Here is a 20619-nt window from a genome sequence, read left to right as displayed (position 1 = left end):
GACTACATGCTGCCACTCCATAATATCGTCTATTGGTAGAGTGTTGGCTTCCATATGCATGCTGTATGTCCCAGCTCTACCTTTACACCGCTTCCATTGACCTTACAACCGCTTCTGTGCTGTTAGACTGCCTGTGTCTCATCAAGTTGTGGGTGAGTCAAAACTTCCTCCAACTGACCATCAGGAAGCCATAGTTTCGGGCCTTTGTCATAAAGGCTGAACTAGACACACAAAACACTGGCATCCTGTTTGACTCAGAGCTCCGCTTGAAACCCCACAGCCTATACATGACTGAAACTGCTTACTTCCACCTCTGCAACATTGTCTGTCTCAGCCCGACCACTGCTGAAAACCCTTGTGCTTTTGTCACCTCGAGACTTGATTTCTCCTATGTGCTCCTTACTGGCTTCTCATCCTCTATCCTCCACTCTCCATAAACTTCAACTTGTCCAAGACTTTACATTCTGTAACATGTCCTCGCTGACCTATATTGGCTGCTCATTCCCTAGTGCATTAAATTGAAAATTTTCATCCTTAGATCCCTGCATGATCTTGCCCTATCTCCGAATGCCTCCAGCCTTCCCACCCTATTTGGTTCTCCGACTCTGACCTTTTGTGCAACCTGCCCTCCCTTCGCCGCACTATTGGCGGCAGAGCCTTCAGTGCCTTGGCCCCACCCTCTCGAATTCCTTTCCTAAAACCTTCCCCCTTTCCATCTTCAAAAATCTTCTCAAAACATGTCCTTTCTCCATAGCTTGGCATTGGTTTCTTTATTTTACCATTTTGTTTCCCCTCTTTCCCCCCCCCCCCCCCCTTTTTGTAAAGTGCCATGAGATGTTTTCAACATTACATATAGATGCAAGTTGTCGTTGGTCTCTTTAGTACCATCGGTTCTTGTGGATCATATTGAGAGTTGGAGAAGCTGCTGCCCAGGGGCTAGAAGTGGAAATACTGAGAGCGGCTGCATTTCTCTAGTTTGTGACATTGTGCACACTGTGGGTGGGATTTTTACAATTGGGAAGTGGTGATAAATGATTGATATTTCATTTGAGTGCCAGCACTAGCAAGCTGCCAACATTGAGCTTGAAGAGAGACATCTATCACTTTTCCCCTCCCTGCCTTCTAAGGGAGTGGCAGTCCAACTGCAAGTGGAAACATTGTGATATGAAATTATATACTCCATTTAAACACAAGCCAAGACGACTATAAAATGTACTGATGGTTGTGAATCTTCCCCATCCTTCCTCCTGGTGATTTTTATTGCTTCTCCTCCTCTGCGTCTTAATATATCAACTTTTGGAACGGGTACAAATGTGCAGGCAGCTCCGATATCTCCCGAGTACCCATGCGTTAGTCGAGGCAGCAAGTGGTGTGTGTGTATATGTATATGTATATATATGTGTTGATTAAAAATCATGCGTAGAATATGCGCTCCCTGTTGTCATGATTTTTGGTCATGCTTTCTGTCCAAATTTACCATTTGTAAATTGTCAACCATTCCCATTCAAGTTTGCAATGCCAGCTGTCATGATGTAGTTTCAGGCCCCGGCCACCAGGTGGCCCTGTAGAGCAAGCTTCTTAACTGTGTCTCTGAACTGCATATTAAAGAAAGCCTTAAACGTCAACTGGCCATGAACAGTGTTACTAGTAATAAAATATATTATATGAACAAAACTCATTTAACAACTGAGGCTTTGTGTGCATGTCAGTATATAGGCAATGAATTGCTTTTTGAAGTGCGGTCACTGTTATGTAGGTGAAAGTGGCAGCCATTTTGCAAAATTAAGGTCCAACAGACAGCAGTGAGATGAACAATAAGTTTGTCTATTTTTGTTGGTGGTGGTTGAGGAAAGAATATTGTCTGCAAGGAGTTCCCTGTTCTTCAGATACCAGCATGGGATATTCACCTGAACAATCAGGCAGGCTGGGCCATGTTTTAGCATCATATCTGAAAGACTGCACCCTTTGCATGCAGCTCTCCTGTGCTGCACTGAAGTTTCAGCTTAGGTAGTGTGTATATAATCATACTCTGAGCCCAATTCACCAAAGAGTTTGATGTGATTAATTACATTTATCCTTCCATCCCTTTCTTTTTATTGATTTGTAGAGTATATATTGTGGAATCCAATTTAAATGTGCCAAGTATAATTTAGCTCATACTGGAATTAGTTGGAATAATATAATCTTATTGCCTTGTTTAACAGCAATAACTGCAGTGAAGGTGATCAGGAAGGGGCAGGTTTTACTTTTTTAAACATGCAATTAACTTTATGTCCATACCCAAAGATAGTGACAGTACCAGCAGCCTGAATGTGAAATTGTAGTTTCAAAGTAGTTCTGCTTCTACAGAATGAGGCAATGCTTCAACTCAACCGGGATGCTTCCTGTATGGTTGGTAAATGCACTGAGCAGGGTGCAGCTAAGCCATGCAGACTTGAAAGGTTCAGTTCAATGTCAACATTGAGTAAGGTGACCTCAGCTTGGGTGGTTTCACAGGTGTAGTAATTGCTCTCAGTCTGGAGTGGTGTGGAGAATGTTGGGGTTCCTACTCCTGATCACTATTCAGTGACTCCTGCTGAAAGTATGCATATTGTTAAAATTGAATAGCCATGTGGTGAAGGATAGAATACTAGAGCCTGGACTTTAGTTGCTTCCGCGTCTTTATTCACCGAGATTCCCCTTATACACACACACCACACCCTAACTAAACGCTCCTATAAAAAGGATACAAGAGTGTCCCCAATTGATACCCACCACCTGAATACAATTAACATTAATTGATATAAGTCATACAATTAACACACGTGGATGTTAAGTGATGACTAGAATTTAAAATAAAATTGCTGGACTATAACTTGGTGTTGTAAAATTGTTTACAAGTGATGACTAGATTAAGCTCGGGTGAGAGAGCTTCCAACACTCGAGTAGCTTTCCGACACTTGCTGTCTGGGTTCGTACGCTGAAGGAGGGCCATTTGGATAAGGTACCAAAGAACTGTAGGCACCTGTGAAACTGTATCCTAGCAAAACTCTGCTTCTTTAGGAGAGGAGAGCAAAAAAGAAAGTGAATTGCATTGAATGCTTCACGTGATGGCAGAGTAATCAGACCAAGCACTGAAAAGGGGCTCAGATGACGCCCTGAGCAGTGAAGCACCAAGTGGTTCAAAGTTGGACCTGTTTTCTGCAGAGTGATCGATGAAGCCAGAGTGTGTGTGTGTGTGTGTGTGTGTGTGTGTGTGTAATAATTGCATTGAATCTACCCGTGGACATGCAAATGTGCACGGCTTAGTGTGTACACCACGCTTTCTCGCAAAGGATTCTGTTTCAGTTAAAGGTTGTTTGGAGAAACCATGCTGAGTTTTGAAGTTATTCTGCAGTTTCTTTTGAAGTAATTTTATGACCCATTCAGTTTCATTATTGTAGGTAGGTAAATGATTTATTAATTTTAATTAACTTTGCAGTTTTATTAGACATGCAGGAATTATTGTCAGGGTTGGAGTGGTTAGGTTGGTGGGGGATGCTGACCCTTGTACTGGATTTTCCCATTGGATGAGTAGGAATGCTGACACCGATGTTTGATTTTCCAATTGGGTGAGTGTAAAGGTTGTTGGGGATGCTGACTCTGGTATTGGATTTTCCCTTTGGCTGAGCGTACGTGTTAGGCCTTCCTGCTATGTGCCTGTTGTTTGTTCCCATAGTGAAGCCACAGTAAAGTTCTTGCAGAAAGGGGATCTATTTGCGGTTTAACCTCATCCCACCTACCAGCAGTTTTTAAGTTGCAGCATTCTACTCTACATTATCTTTGAACAGTGACCTCAACAAATCTGGCAACATCGTTTAAGGAAAAGTCCGCTTCCCTCCCCAGGCAAAGAAAAAAGTCTTGTCAAAACTTTTTTCTTAGGAATCTCACTTTTTTTAAAAAAACACTTGAGTCCAGCTGATCTGATGAGATTAGCTGTTAATTACAGATGATCATGCACTACCTTTCTATGTGTGTGCCTATGTGTAGGTAGAATAATTGTTGCTGCAGTGCTCTATGGAAATCAGGATTGCCTAAGTTTTTTGACTTTGCAAGCTGCTTAGGTGTTTGCCATAGATCCTTTTTGGGAGGAGGTGTAGAGAGTTTTTTTCCACAACATTCACCTGAGGAAGGAGGAAGCCTCCGAAAGCTTGTGAATTTAAAATAAAATTGCTGGACTATAACTTGGTGTTGTAAAATTGTTTACAATTGTCAACCCCAGTCCATCACCGGCATCTCCACATCATGGAGAGAAAGAGGTAACAAAGTTTAAATCCACATTCCCATTAATTTGCATACATATCAAGTTACTAATACAACAGCAAGAACAACTTGCATTTATATAGAGTCTTTAATACAGAAAAATGTCCCAAGGGACTTCACAGGGCCATAAGGGGGGGAAAAAAATGGGCTCTGAGACAAAGGAGGAGATATTAGGAGGGGTGACCAAAAGCATGGACAAATAAATGAGTTTTGAGGTGAGATTTATCCACTAATGAGGTAGCTAAGGAAGAACTGACCTTTCCAAGCCTCCAGGCCCACAAATTTAACCAGGACAGAAATAGAAGCACAAGTAGAACTTGAGTTGCCATGGGTTTGTGGGCTGGATTGGCAGGACTCAAGGGCCTGGGATGGCCTATGAGCTGTGGTTTGAGCACCCTGATCTAAATGAATGATGAGTTTCTATTTTTATTTATGAGCATTAAAACTTGTTATAATGTCCGGCTTTTTCACTGACTTACATTTGCAACTTGAAAATTATATTTTGAATGTAGGTGCTGGAGAAGGAGAGTACAGTAATTACTGAATACCCAACATTCTTGAAGTAGGGCTTCACAACATAGCATTATGGTCAATCCTACTTAGAATAGACAGCAGCCAAGTGACGACTGGTAAAGTAGCACTGATCAAAAGATTGTCTTACTGATGCCTATTTTATCTTGATAACCTTCCTGTGGCAGGAGTCCGCGTGGTACAACTGACTAAGTCGCTGAGTTCTGCGCCTCCGACAGTGTGCAGGGTGTTACTTTTCATGGATTCTGACAGCTGCTGTCAGATGTAGCGCAAGACTCCAGCTTCCATCCCTACTGGGCCTTGAACAGATCCAATAGGAACTGGAAGAGCAGTGCTCTTAGATCAGGGGGTCTTCATTTGAGCACTGCTGTCCCCGCACCATGACTTTCTGCACAATAACTGCATGAGCTGTGAGTCCTTTTGTAGCGCTGTATTTACAGAGCTTCAGTCGAGATATCAAAATACTTTTTTGTAGTCAATTTTGACTCTCTTCAATGTTCGAGATTGACACCATAATGGTTAATAGCCGTATGACTTTATTTAGCACAAGCAAGGGTCAATACCGTACAGTATTTAAGCAGTAGTTAACAAAGCACAGTTGAGAATTATATTACCTCATTGTCCTTTGAGTAGAAGCTGCGACCTCGTTCCCCGTTCCCTCATGCAGGTATTCTCATTCTCGTTTACCTGCCCAGGACTTTCTTTTTTGTCCTCTGCACTTAACAAAGGCTCAGACTCCCCTGTTACACCCCCAAAAAAAACAGAACTATGGCAAAATACATCCAATTAGGTATTTTCCAAAATAATCCTTTTTAATTTACCCAATCATATAGATAACATTTATTTGCCCTGAAGAGACAGTGCCTTGTGGCCCCTCTTATCTCTCCTTATCCCTAGCACAATGTTCCCCAATCCCCGCAGTTGATAAATCACTCTATAAATCACTCTGAGGTTACAGGAGATGGCTAGCTTCAGCATTCCAGAATGTCTAAAAGAGTGGGGGTACCATTATATTCCTCCATTAATTTGCAGTAACAAGATTCTCATGGCTGTTAGTGCCTTCAGCTGCAGTGGCTTAATTTAAAAGTAGTCTAAAGCTTTGACTAATTAACCCTTTCAAGCCTGGTTACCCTAAATTTCCCCTAGCCGATATTTCCTTACATTTTGTCCTGGTTTGCTTTGTGGTCGGTGGGGAGATAGGATCTCATATCTTCATTTAACATTTGCTCCCAGCACCCAAACTGAGACAATTGTGCCCTGTGAATTTTTGAATAATCCTATTAAGTGGAATAAGAAAAACGTTAAAAGGCTTTTTAAATCTGGGAATAAAGTTTCCTTCGTCGTATTAAAATTAGTTCAGTAGGCTGGGCCTTTTTTGTCAAAGCCATCCTAAATTATAAAAAATTATAATGTTCTCTTTAGTGAAGTAAACATCCTTTTTAAAGGAAAGATTTGTTTGGGTCACCAAAGCAGCCCTTGAGTGGTTAAATACTTAAATGAATGGTACAATTGAGATTCATCAAAGAAAATGGTTAAACATTTAACTGCACTAATTTTATTAATCTTTGTTTACCCACATCCTTTATAATCCAAGCGAAAGATCAGTTAATTCTGCACGAACCTGGGATGGAACCCAAGACCTTCTCAATAACACACTGCCTGTCGCCAGAGAGCCATGGTGGGAGTGTGCTCGCACAGTACCTACATTTTAAAAATCACGTAGTACTTCCCCTGTCCTAAACTAAATAACTTTTGGTTGTAAGGTATCTCCTCACAACCCCCCCACCCCCACTTCATCAGGATTGAGAATATTGAGGTAAAAGCAAAATACTGCAGATGCTGAAAATCTGAAATTAAAACAGAAACACTCCAGGTCAGGCAGCATCTGTGGAGAGATCTCCCGCAATGGCTCCTCTTCCTGCTCCCGCACTGTTACCTCTGGAGTCCCCAAAGGATATATCCTGCCCCCCGCCACACACACTATATTTCTCATCTACATTTTGTTTGTAAGGTATCTTCTCACAACCCCCCTAATTTTGTTTGATAACGCTCCTGTGAAGCACCTTGGGACATTTTACTGCATGAAAGGCACTATATAAATGCAAGTTGTTGTTGTTGTACATGCCACCCTTTGGCGACATCATCCGAATACACATCATCAGGTTCCACGTGTACGCTGATGACGCCCAGCTCTACCTCACCACCACTCCTCTCGACCCCTCCACTGCCTGTTATCACACCGCTTGTCTGACATCCAGTATTGGATGAGCAGGAATTTCCTCCAATTAAACAATGGGAAGACTGAAGCCATTGTCTTCGGTTCCCCGCCACAAACTCTGTTCGCTAGCTACCAATTCCATTCCCTCTCCCTGGTCACTATCAGGCTGAACCAGACTATTCGCAGCCTTTGCGTCCTATTTGACCCTGAGCAGATCTTCCGACCTCATATCCTCTCCATCACCAAGACCGCCTACTTCCATCTCCGTGGTATCGCCTGTCTCTGCCCCTGCCTCAAGCTATCTGCTGCTGAAACCCTCATCCGTGCTTTTTTACCTCCAGACTCGACTATTCCAAAGCTCTCCCGATCAGCCTCTCATCTTCCACTCTCCATAAACTTGAGCTCATCCAAAACTCTGCTGCCCATATCCTAACTCGCACCAAGTCCCGTTCACTCATCAACCCTGTGCTTGCTGACCTACATTGGCTCCTGGTCCACCAATGCCTCAAATATTAAGATTCTCATGCTTGTGTTCAAATCCCTACATTGCGTCGCCCCTCCCATTCTCTGTAACCTCCAGCCCTACAACCCTCCCTGAACTCCGCGTTCCTCCAATTCTGGTCTCTTGTGCACCTCTCCACCATTGGCTGTACCTTCAGCTGTCAAAGCCCCAAGCTCTGGAATTCCCTCTCTATACCTCTGTCTCTCCACCTCTCTCCTCCTTTTAAGTCTCTCCTTTAAAACCTACCTCTTGGACTAAGCTTTTGGTCGCCTATCCTAATGTCTCCTTCTTGGGCTTGGTGTCAATTTTTGTCTGATTGCACTCCCGTGAAACGCCTTGGAACATTTTACTACGTTAAAGGTGCTATATAAATGCAAGTTGTTAAGAGAGGCAGGTAGGGTTAACGGTTCAGGCCGATGATCTTTTGTCAGAACCCAGAACGTATTGAGCTGTTGGCTAGTCAGGTAAATACAGCATTGGTGTGGCTGTTTGAGTGCAAGTTTTCATTGCTAACCGTTCATTTTGTCTGACTTTGACTGCCAACAAGTAGTCACTTAAGCTGTTTGCAGGTTCTGCTTAAAATAGAAACATTCTACTTGAGCAGTTCTGGGTGGCAGTTTAAAAGAGACCATCGGCCTTTTGCGGAGATAGGGTCAATTGATAGTCTTGACAGTATCAGCAGTGACATTTTGTAACGCAGTGATTCTTCTTGACTAGAGTTAGGCTGCATTGATTTATTTCCCTGCTGATTAATTCCCCTTTAACGCTCACTTTGCTGTTTGCGTAAAGAGGAAATGCACATGATCAGTAAAACAATTATTATATGATTGGCATTGTAACACCACTTACAGGACCAGAAAGACAAGTTTCTCGTATTTATAATCCATCATCGAGCACTTTTATTTTAACAGGCGGACAGCCTCTGTCAGCTGCATTCTATTGTGTAAACCCAACATTCAAGGAATAGATGGTACCCATGACCCTCAAAAAAAAAAAATAGGGGAGGGGGGGCTATAAATTGGCTGAGAGATTTAGGTCATGTGTTTGTGGTGAATGGTTTCTAGATGCTCAGTAGCAATTGGTCTCTGCATTACATAGTCATACAATGCTCCACAGGCTGTCTGAAATACTGTAAAAAGAGGAGGGTGCCCTCCCCAGATGGGAACAGTTTCAAACAATTTCAATCAGTCATCTGAGAGTTACTCCCAAAAAGTAGGAAATGGACTTGTATGCATTTTCAGGTACTGAGTGTTAAATCGTGTGTGCGCACTTCCACAAACTGTTTTCATTAGAACAAAGGAGATTGCAGGATGATTGAGGGAGGGGTTTACGATTATGAAAGGATGGGACAGCGTAGATGGAAACAGACTGCTTCCAGTGATTGAGGGGTCTAGAATGCGGGTCCGTAGATATAAGATTAAATGGAAGAGATTTAGGATGGAGAGCAGGAGAAACTTTTTTTTTACACAAAGGTTGCGAGGCGGTGGAACGCGTTACTGAAATTAGCAATTGAAGCACAGATGATGTCAACATTTAAGAATAAGTTTGATAGGTGGTTGAAGGAAAAGGGAATAAAGGGATATGGGGACACGGGGTTAGGATTAATGCTCATGCGGAGGGAGGATAAACACCGACACAGACTGGTTGGGCCAAATGGCCTGTTTCTTGTTGCAGTTTCTATATAATTCTATGTAATTTGATGGAGCAGCATTGAAAGGTAACTAATGCTGCACTACAGCCTTTGAACTTCAAGGTAGTTTCACCCTGTTGGGCAGTGATCAGGATTGAGGCCTCTGGCTAATCTTACTACCTCCACCCACCCCCAGCCCGGGGGTACTGAGGCCAACTTTAGTGCCCCTATTGCCAACTGAATTGATAATTCATCTCACCAAGGATCAAACCTGGGATCGTTCTGCCATGATTTAGCTGCACACTGCTAGCAGAGTCAGAGCAGCAATGTAAGCAGTTACTGGTGATGGCAATGCCTGTCATTTTTTTCCTGGCTGCTGCTACGCTGACACTAGGGAGACTCCACAACCTGAGTTGAAAGTTGTGATCACCACTTTCCGCTGTGCACAGGTAAGTAGGAGCAGATTCTACAGTGCTGGAAACCCAGTATTGTAACCTCAAATAGAAGGGGTTCTGATATAAACTTGACATTAGTGGTGGGAGCTATAATATCTGTTGCGACTTCTACACCTGTTTGATTTACACACGTTTTATTGTAGATGTATTAATGACTCTTTCTAAATTGGCTGTGTTTTAACCCCTCTTCTCTTTTTTCTTCTACAGAATATTCTCCTTTCTGGATGTGGTCACATTGTGTCGCTGTGCTCAGGTTTCCAGGGTAAGGTTTCTTTAAATACCTTCCTCACTTTTAAAGGACCAATCTGGACTGCCCCCCCCGCCATGGCTCAGCTGATTAAAGAAGTGAATAACTGAGACCGATACAGACCAGTAAAGGTCCAGCTTTTATCCCTGGTTTTTCTTGAATCAACTGATCACAGACAGGGCAGTGATAAAGATGCCTCAGTACTAGGGAGGAGAAAATCAGTGAGGGTTGCTGCTCCTGGTCACTGTCTATGCTGGAAATGCATGTGTGTTGACAAGGTACTGGGGAAGTGTACATTAGTGAGGGGAGAGGAGAACATTGGCATAAAAGGAATAGGGGGAGAAAAGACACTGAGCTAGATTCATTCTTTATAAAATAATCCAAACTATATTAAGAGTTAGTGTTTATCGGGCAACCTAGCCAGTATGATCACACTTCTACAGTGGACTATCTGTCTTTGTTCCTTTGCTAATTTTTCTCTTCCCCCTTGTTGAAACCATTAACTTGTTCCCGGGTACCATGCGCCCTCTGGTCACCATTATTTATGTGTGATCCCAGTCCTGTGCGCAGCTGCCCTGTATATACACTCCTAGCAAGGATTACTGGATGGCGATCAAGAGGGGGAGCTTTGTCTGATCCCACTCCAGGGGCACTGAACCCAACTTTTGTGCCCCTATTGCCAGCTCAACTAAAATTAGCTCATTCACCACAGATCAAACCTGACATTGTTCTGCTCCAAATGGTGTAGCCACACATTGTCTATACATGCTGAGCCAACGGGGAAGCCCAGAGTGGACTGAACACTCCCTTATGGAGCTATAAAATGTGCTGTAGCCAGAGGCATGATATAGAGAGCTTGTTTCTGTATTGGTGAGGTAGCCATGGCGTTGCTTGTTATAGAGAGGACGACTGCTTTGGCCAAATAAAAAATCTTATTGGTAACTTATAATTATATTAGTACTTTATACCTTTTCAGTTCTGATTAGCAAGGCTGTTGTCAACAACCGTGTAGTACTGGCTGTATCATCAGCGGATTAAAACTTGTTATTTTAATTGTGTACGAGTCATTGTGAAGGCCGCATTTAGAATATTGTGAATATTTTACACTCTGGAATATTTAATGCATTAGGAAGGATTCAGGCATGAAAGATGATGATTCTAGGACTCCAGTTCTGTCAACCTATTGTCATCTCTCAATCTTTCTCCAAAGGTGAGCTAAGACATGATCTGAAATGTCAATTTTATCCAGGCACTTTAAACTCTGAACGCAAGACCAGAGAACATGAGTACTGGCAAGAATTTCTTTCCTTTCCCACCCTCGAGAAAAGCTAGTGGATGCATCTGCTAGACCTCCATCGAAAAGAAACTAGTGCTGAATTTTATCTTTTAATGATCAGATGCCATCCCCTTTATATTAATGTGGATATGATAGACCTAAAATAAAATACTTTACAGAACCTTGTGCTTCTCATCCCATCAGGCCAAGTAAAGTAAGCTCAAGGGTAAGAAGTAGCATATACTTATTAGATGAGTTATTTTGGGGTGATGACATGCTGAATCAGGTGCCCCAAGGTTTGGTGATGTTGGGACCCCCACTGTTTCTAATTTATATTAATGAATTGGATTCAGAAGCTCAAAACAAACTGGTCAAATTTACAGATGATGGAACCAAACTAGAAAGGGCTGTTGAATCTGAGGAAGCAGTTCAGAAACTATAAAATGGATTGGACAAAATATATAAGTGGGTGAAATTTGATACAGACAAGTGTAAAGTACTGCATATACGAAGAAAAACTGGATGGCATATGTACTCCATGGACGGTGTCAAAAAGGCTGAGGATGAAGTTGAAAGAAGGGTTTTAGTAGACTCACTGCTCCATGTGTCCAATTGCCGCTGAGCAACAATCAACAAAACAAATAGAATGCTGAACTTTGCAAGCAAAATAGTGGAGTACAAGTCAGGGGAAGCTATGCCCAGACTGTAGCCCACACCCGAGTACTTTGTCTGATATTGGTTACCAACACACACACTTGCAAAACTAATACCCAGTGTCAATGGACTGAGTTATGAAGAAAGACTGGAGAAACTTGGGCTTTTTAGCCTAAAAGGAGTTGACTGAGAGGAAGTCTCTCATAAGTATATAAAACAGTAGTGTTCTAGATGTAACTTTTCCATACCATCTATTTCAAATAAAACCACGATGACAGGGCAAGGGCAGATGCATAGGAGCTAGTAAAAGGCAGTTTAAGACTGACTGACTGTAGGAATTTCTTCCTCTCAGAGTGATCAACGCAGGGAATGTACCCCTGACTAGGATATTGGAGGTGAAAACCCTGGATCCATTTAAGAATGCCTTGATTGAGGGTGTGGATGGATGAGCTAAGATAGGCAGAATGACTATTGTTATCAGCATCTTCTGATGGAGACATTTATTTTTATATAAGTAGTTGTTTGAAGGACTATGTGATTTCCTTCCAAATAATCATATTTAAGCAATTGTCAATCACTTAATAGATTCATATACAAAGTTGTACCATTACAGTTTTTGTTGGATATATCTATTTTTAAAAAGATCTTGCATCTGCATGCACTTCATGTCTACAAATCTTATTTCCTTTTTTTTCAATACTTGTCAACTTTTGCCCATTATAAATTCCTATGTCCATATTTAAAGTGGAAACTGGCTATGTAAACTTGTCACTGTAATTATACCCACCCCCACTGATGGCATTGTAGAGCCTCAGTTCTACATCTCCCTCCTTCTCAGCTTGGACATTTTTTTAATTCATTCATGGGATGTGGGTGTCACTGGCAAGGCCAGCATTTAGTGTTCATCCCTAATTGGCCTTGAGAAGGTGGTGGTGAGCTGCCTCCTTGAACCACTGCAGTGAAATCACTGAAGTGAAACGCCAATGCTCCAACCAATTCTACTCCTCTGCTTCCCAAATTGTACATTTTGCTATTTCACCATAATAATCAATTCTATAAAAATGAGAACAGAATAACTTTTAAATGGGGACAGAATTGCAGCTGCGTGTCCAGTAATCCCCCACTTCATCTAAAGACTTGGTGTTGACTCCCTCCATGCTCTGCCAGGGGAGATCAACGAGTGCTATTTTTTTTAAAAGCTTGCTATCTGGAATTAGCGCTGGGGGGGGTCTCGGTTGTTGGCATTGATCTATCAGTTCATCATTTTGGGTTCACGAAGCAAGAGCTACTGAAAATGACTCAGACATTGACGTGCTTGTTGGTTTGAACTCCATTCATTGCTAATTTTAGGCGTGCCCTTTATATAATCATAGCCAGGTGTTCAGCTTCATTCTCTCTGATCACCCAGCCTGTGCTGCAATTTCACACCGAGTGTGATTCTGGCTATCCAACCCATAAGCTGTCTGTAGTATCGAAGACCTTTTTGAATAATTCAGTGCTTTTATTTTGCCTGGCGTCCAACTCCTGTCCTCCTGTTTTAAAAAAAATAGACATAGGAAGTTATAATGTGAAAAGTTGACAGGTGTGACAAAAACATACATTTTTAATTGTGAATCTTTGTAGAGTAGGATTATAAAACATTTATTTCTGAATAAATCAGCAGACTTTATCTCTCAAAGCTTTTCATAGATCTGCAAAACTTCCATGTGCAAAGTGTGAACTACTTGTTTTGTAATCACTACAGACTAAACAGTCCATACCTTATTAGAATTTATTAGGAAGAAATATTTAGCTTGTTTTGCTAGATATTTATCAACAAAAATCTTTTTATTCAGAATTAAGAGACTAGATGATGAGTATTGGGGAAAGACCTACAGTACAATTCTATCTAGGAACAAATGTGAGCGAAAAAGTGATTGAATGTAAAATCGATTTCCCCATTGTTCCACATGCACTGACTTTTCTTGCTCAAATTAATGGCCAGAGGAAACCTGCTAGAGAACCCAAGTTTTCATGTTGAAGAAATGAATTGCTCAAGAAAGTTTTAATAATGTGAAATTCCCTCAATATTGTGTTACCTAACAGTGCTATTTATTGGAGTTGCTGTCAAGTCCAACTGTTTGCAATAGGCTGGGGCTGATGAAACAAAATTGCTGAATACACATTGCTGTAAAGCAATGAGATCATGAAAAATTGCTTGCAGCATGTGTTTGACAACATTGGAGTAAAAGGGTATTGCATCCCTTTGTGACTTCTGCAGTCCTGAGAGTTTCCGATCATTTTTATATCTCCATCCTCTTGTTCCATATTTACTGCTGGTGTAAAATGCTACTGCTGTCTTCAGGGGTTTAAAAGTTGTGTCTTCAGAATGGTAGTAATTGGACACACCGATGTGGACCTTTCACAGTAATTGATCATTTCATCTTTTCCTTTGTACTTGCAGATCTCCAATAGTGTTGCTCATTGACTCAATAAAAGTTGCCTTCTCAGCAACAGTTTCTTTACTTTTCTTTCCCTCACTTTCCAATTCTTTTTTGTCCCCTCTGTCTTTTTGTTTGTATTGTACTCCTTTTCACTCTCTTCCTATGTATAGCTCTTACAAGCTTTTCTCGTTGTGGTTTCTGTATTTCTCTGCTTGTGTCTGACATTTTTTCCTATCACCTTCTCTGACCCTCACATATATTTCTTTAAAGATTTACTGAATTTTTGTGTCGTGCCTTTGATCAACTATAGGTTCATGCAACAAAATGGCAGCCAGTATGTACAGGGCTAGCAGTGGGTACTGGGATCAGATGGGGCCAGGGTGTCTGGGAGCACAGGTCAAAGGGAAATGGGGCATTGGGCTTGGGGATTGAAGCTGGGAGAGTGTGGTGTCTAGATTCTGGAGATGATACATTTGGGAAGATGTATGTGGCTTAGGCCAGATTCTGGTGGTAGAGCAGGCTGATTTGGTTTGAGAGGAGGCTGGGGCCTGACACCATGCAGTGAAGAGGATTTTGGGAGGTCGAGGAGCACTTTGGGGAGGCATTAGCAGCACTAGAAGGAGGAACTGGAGTCTGGAAGAGATGGACTATAATCTGCTTTTATTGGACTTGGTAGCTGGCAGCTCTACACACCATGCCTATAATATTAAATGTAAGGAATCTTACAACACCAGGTTATAGTCCAACAATTTTATTTTAAAATCACAAGCTTTCGGAGATTATCCCCTTCGTCAGGTGAATGAGTGAAAGATTCTCAAATCGCATATCTTATATTAGGCTGGGACAGCATCACACCAATCAAAAGGTGTCGTTGTTCAAACAGGCTAGTCACTGAGAACAGCACGTCCCAGTACACTGGATATACATTGTGTCAATTACACAGACAGAAAGAAAGAGACCCAAATGGCAGAGAGAGAGAGAGAGAGAGAGAAAATATTAAAACACATAACTTTTTTTTCCCTTTTTGCTGGTGGGGTTACGTGTAGCGTGACATGAACCCAAGATCCCGGTTGAGGCCGTCCTCATGGGTGCGGAACTTGGCTATCAACTTCTGCTCGACGATTTTGCGTTGTCGTGTGTCTCGAAGGCCGCCTTGGAGAACGCTGACCTGAAGATCAGTGGCTGAATGTCCTTGACTGCTAAAGTGTTCCCCGACTGGGAGGGAACCCTCCTGTCTGGCGATTGTTGCGCGGTGTCCGTTCATCCGTTGTCGCAGTGTCTGCATGGTCTCGCCAATGTACCATGCTTCGGGGCATCCTTTCCTGCAACGTATGAGGTAGACGACGTTGGCCGAGTCACAGGAGTATGAACCATGCACCTGGTGGGTGGTGTCCTCTCGTGTGATGGTGGTATCAGTGTCCATGATCTGGCATGTCTTGCAGAGTTTGCCGTGGCAGGGTTGTGTGGTGTCGTGGGCGTTGTTCTCCTGAAAGCTGGGTAATTTGCTGCGAACGATTGTCTGTTTGAGGTTGGGTGGCTGTTTGAAGGTGAGTAGTGGAGGCGTGGGGATGGCCTTAGCGAGGTGTTCATCGTCATCGATGACATGTTGAAGGCTGCGGAGAACATGGTGTAGTTTCTCCGCTCTGGGGAAGTACTGGACGACGAAGGGTACTCTGTTGGTTGCGTCCCGTGTTTGTCTTCTGAGGAGGTCTATGCGATTCTTCGCTGTGGCCCGTCGGAACTGTCGATCGACAAGTCGAGCATCATAATCCCGTTCTTACGAGGGCGTCTTTCAGCGTCTGTAGGTGTCCATTGCGTTCCTCCTCGTCTGAGCAGATCCTGTGTATTCGTAGGGCCTGTCCATAGGGGATGGTCTCTTTGACGTGGTTGGGGTGGAAGCTGGAAAAGTGGAGCATCGTGAGATTGTCCGTGGGCTTGCGGTAGAGTGAGGTGCTGAGGTGCCCGTCTTTGATGGAGATTTGTGTGTCCAAGAAAGAAACCGATTCTGAGGAGTAGTCCATGGTGAGTTTGATGGTGGGATAGAACTTGTTGATGTTATCGTGTAGTCTCTTCAGTGATTCTTCGCCGTGGGTCCATAGGAAGAAAATGTCGTCGATGTATCTGGTGTATAGTGTTGGTTGGAGATCCTGTGCAGTGAAGAAGTCGTGCTCGAACTTGTGCATGAAAATGTTGGCGTATTGGGGTGCGAATTTGGTCCCCATGGCTGTTCCATGTGTTTGGATAAAGAACTGGTTATCGAAGGTGAAGACATTGTGATCCAGGATGAAGCGGATGAGTTGCAGGATGGCGTCTGGAGATTGGCTGTTGTTGGTGTTGAGTACTGAGGCTGTTGCAGCGATGCCGTCATCGTGGGGGATACTGGTGTAGAGTGCCGAGACGTCCATTGTGGTGAGAAGTGTTCCTGGTTCAACTGGTCCGTGGGTGCTGAGTTTTTGTAGGAAGTCTGTAGTGTCGCGACAGAAGCTGGGGGACATGCCAGGTCATCGACACGGATACCACCATCACATGAGAGGACACCACCCACCAGGTACATGGTTCATACTCCTGTGACTCGGCCAACGTTGTCTACCTCATACGTTGCAGGAAAGGATGCCCCGGAGCATGGTACATTGGCGAGACCATGCAGACACTGCGACAACGGATGAACGGACACCGCGCAACAATCGCCAGACAGGAGGGTTCCCTCCCAGTCGGGGAACACTTTAGCAGTCATGGACATTCAGCCACTGACCTTCGGGTCAGCGTTCTCCAAGGCGGCCTTCGAGACACACGACAACGCAAAATCGTCGAGCAGAAGTTGATAGCCAAGTTCCGCACCCATGAGGACGGCCTCAACCGGGATCTTGGGTTCATGTCACGCTACACGTAACCCCACCAGCAAAAAGGGAAAAAAAAGTTGTGTGTTTTAATATTCTCTCTCTCTGCCATTAGGGTCTCTTTCTTTCTGTCTGTGTAATTGACACAATGTATATCCAGTGTACTGGGACGTGCTGTTCTCAGTGACTGGCCTGTTTGAACAACAACGACACCTTTTGATTGGTGTGATGCTGTCCCAGCCTAATATAAGATATGCGATTTGAGAATCTTTCACTCATTCACCTGACGAAGGGGATAATCTCCGAAAGCTTGTGATTTTAAAATAAAATTGTTGGACTATAACCTGGTGTTGTAAGATTCCTTACATTTGTCCACCCGAGTCCATCACCGGCATCTCCACATCATGGCTATAATATTGAAGTGAGAGTAGAGGTGCACATACACAGGTACCTCTGTCGCACAGTGCCTTCAGAAAATTGTAGGTTGGGAGAAGGACTCTTCAGCGTGTGAGTGTGGTGGTGATGAGGCGAGTTGGTGGGGCCGGGGGGGGGGGGGAGGAAAGAAGTTGTTGGAGCTAATAAATGTAGTTATTTTTTTAAAAAACAATTAAGTAACTTTCATGCACTTATTGTAAATTTAATTTCAGGAGTATGTAGTGTGAAGGAAAGCAACATGACTGCCACAAAGAGCTTGAACAATATTTGTGATGGATGCTCATTGGCAGCTTTTCCTACCTGTCTGTATTTGAGAAAATCTACCCCAGATGTGTTATGCACTTAAGAAATGATGCTATGCAAGTGAGGTAAACACAAGAACTCTAATCATAGAAAGATACTGAGGCATTGTTTATTTAAGTGAGCATTAGAATGTGGGCCATAGCATTCTGACTCTTTTATGCTTGCCTTATTTCTTATTTTAACATAGGAGCTGGAAAACACATACCAGAACTGTCCTATACAGGCTGTTCTGATTAAGTGGTGATGACATCCAAGGAAGCATTTGGTTATGCTATACGTTCCCAACTCCCATACTTACTAATGGAACCACAGTTAATGATCCTGTAATAAAACTAGTTGACTGCCAAAGGTAATCTTTGACGAACTTGTCAATTCAATGTGTAAAAATTGTCCAGGTATGTCCTGTCCACAAAAAGCAGGACAAATCCAACTCAGCCAATTGCCATCCTATCAGCCTGCTCTCAATCATCAGAAAAATGATGTAAGGAGTCACAGCGCTATCAAGCGGCACTTACTCACCAATAACCTGCTCACCAAGACCATTCAGCTCCAGACCTCATTACAGCCTTGGTCCAAACATGGACATGAGTTGAATTCCAAAGGTGAGGGGAGACTGAGTGTCCTTGACATCATGGCAGCATTCGACCGAGTGCGGCACAAAGGCGCCCTAACAAAACTCAAGTCAGTGGGGGTCAGGGGGAAAACTCTCCAGTGGCTGGAGTCATACCTGGCACAAAGGAAGATGGTTGTGTTTGTTGGAGGCCAATCATCTCAGTCCTTGGCCATTGCTGCAGGAGTTCCTTAGGACAATTTCCTAGGCCCAACTGTCTTTAGCTATTTCATCAATGACCTTCCCCTCCATCATAAGGTCGGAAGTGGGATTGTTTGCTGATGATTGCACAGTGGTCAGCTCAATTTACGATTCCTCAGATAATTTAAGCAGTCCGAGCCCGCATGCTGCAAGACCTGGACAACATCCAGGCTTGGGCTGATAAGTGGCAAGTAACATTCGTGCCACACAAGTGCCAGGCAATGACCATCTCCAACAAAAGAGAGCCTAACCACCTTCTCATACGACTCCATTTGGTAGTAGTCTCACTGTAATGCCTTGTTCTAGGTCAGTGCTGTTGCTTTTCCAATTGTGAAGAAAGGAACAAGTGATATCTCAATAGCAGTTGTACTGAATGATTTAAGACAGATTTAAGTGTGATCCACTGAAAATGCAAACACAAAATTTAATTATAGCAGGGCCTATTGCCATTTCAAATAAATATGAAAATACTTTAACTTTCTACCTATGCTCCATGTCTCTGCCTTTTAGTAGTTACTAGTCCTCACATTGCTGTGATGCTTCCTGTCATTGTGTTCCCACAGGACGTACTCACAATGTCTCAAGCTTCCTCATCGACCAAGTTGGAAAGTTGGTTACTCTGTTTAAAGTTGTTAGTCTAACACCTTTGTAACAAAACCGATATAATTCTGTTTGCGAGACGCTAAGCCTCAGGTTACAAATTAAGAACCAACTTTGAAACTTGGCCCCATTGGGCAGATATATGATTGCGAATTAAATGGGAATTGATGTATATATTACTAAAAGCTCCTCATCAATCCTAGCTCTGAGGAGGTACCAGAGAATGGTAGGAAATCTGCACAAAACCGACATAGGCTATAACAGCAAAACTCAGTATGTAGTTAATCATTTAATGCAGGCTGTTAACATTATGTTTAAATGATATATGTAATCCCTAATCACTGACCATGAGCTCTGTTGTAAAAATGGAAAGTGATTTAGAATCAGGTCCGTTTCATTGTGTCTGACAATTTTTTGTTTAAACCTGGTAGAGTAAAGGAGGCTCAAGTCTGCAAGTAGAATAAGAAAAGAGGCAATGCCACTTGTTGCTGGTGCTCTTTCCCAGCACCCCTGTTCTTTTGTTATGCTGGAAGGCTTTCCTGTCCTCATTTTATATAATTCCTCAAGAGTACGCTGCTGAGAGAGCAACAGAGAATTGCCTAAATCTATACATCTACATTATGGATCTGTTGGGGTGTTACTCATGGTACACTGAATGATACGCTATTTTACAAATCGAGTGATACGCTGTTCTGTAATGATAGGAACATCGTACCATCGGGAGAGGGGGAGGAGGAAGAGAAGTTCGGACATAAACACTTCGAACAGATCTGCGTGCAGAAGCATCTGTTGAATATTGTATGGTTTTAAGTTCTTCAAAGGTATCCTGATTGAACAGACCGCGTTAGACCCAAGGATATACAGACAGGGTCGTGTCCTTGATAACAGCCTAGGTGGTTCTAATTTGCTAACGCAGCTCTTCGACGGGATTGCCATGTCTCTAATAGGTCGTAGATCCTGGCTTTGGCAGAAGCTTCAGTGACAGCAGGCCTTTTGGCTTGGACCAAAACAATTGCATTCAGTTCTCAAGAAGTTGGTTTTCTCCATATTATGCATAATTCCAAAAAGGAAATATTATTCTGCCTTCAGTTATTCATGTCCTTTCCATCCATATCCTTTTCTTCATCTCAGTCTGTTTATTTACATTTTCTCACATTAACTGAATTCTTCTGTGTTTTCAGTACTGGAATGTCCTGGCATTGGATGGCAGTAACTGGCAAAGAATCGACCTGTTTGACTTCCAAAGGGATATAGAGGTACTGTGCACGAATAATGCAAAAAATCATTTAAATGATAGTCTATTGTGTATTTTGCCTACAGAATTTCAAGAGGAAATAAAATCATGTGATGTATTTTGGTCGCAATGACTGTCTGGGTGGACACCAGCATAACTTATGGTTTAGTGGAAAATTGCGA

At 42.8% G+C, this 20619-nt stretch overlaps 1 protein-coding gene across 1 annotated transcript in view; it reads left to right on the top strand.

The window, feature by feature from the left end:
• The window catches only part of LOC137299863 (F-box/LRR-repeat protein 20), a 112645-nt gene that overhangs the window by 55263 nt on the left and 36763 nt on the right, over positions 1-20619 (top strand). The window contains exons 3-4 of the mRNA XM_067968810.1: positions 9825-9879; positions 20385-20459. Coding sequence (XP_067824911.1) covers positions 9825-9879; positions 20385-20459 — 130 coding nt within the window. The remainder of the gene's footprint in view (positions 1-9824; positions 9880-20384; positions 20460-20619) is intronic.

The sequence above is a fragment of the Heptranchias perlo genome, chromosome 30 (assembly GCF_035084215.1).
Source record: "Heptranchias perlo isolate sHepPer1 chromosome 30, sHepPer1.hap1, whole genome shotgun sequence".
NCBI lineage: Eukaryota > Metazoa > Chordata > Chondrichthyes > Hexanchiformes > Hexanchidae > Heptranchias > Heptranchias perlo.
Note: the sequence above shows the minus strand (reverse complement) of the source record. Positions and strands in the feature narration are given on the sequence as shown.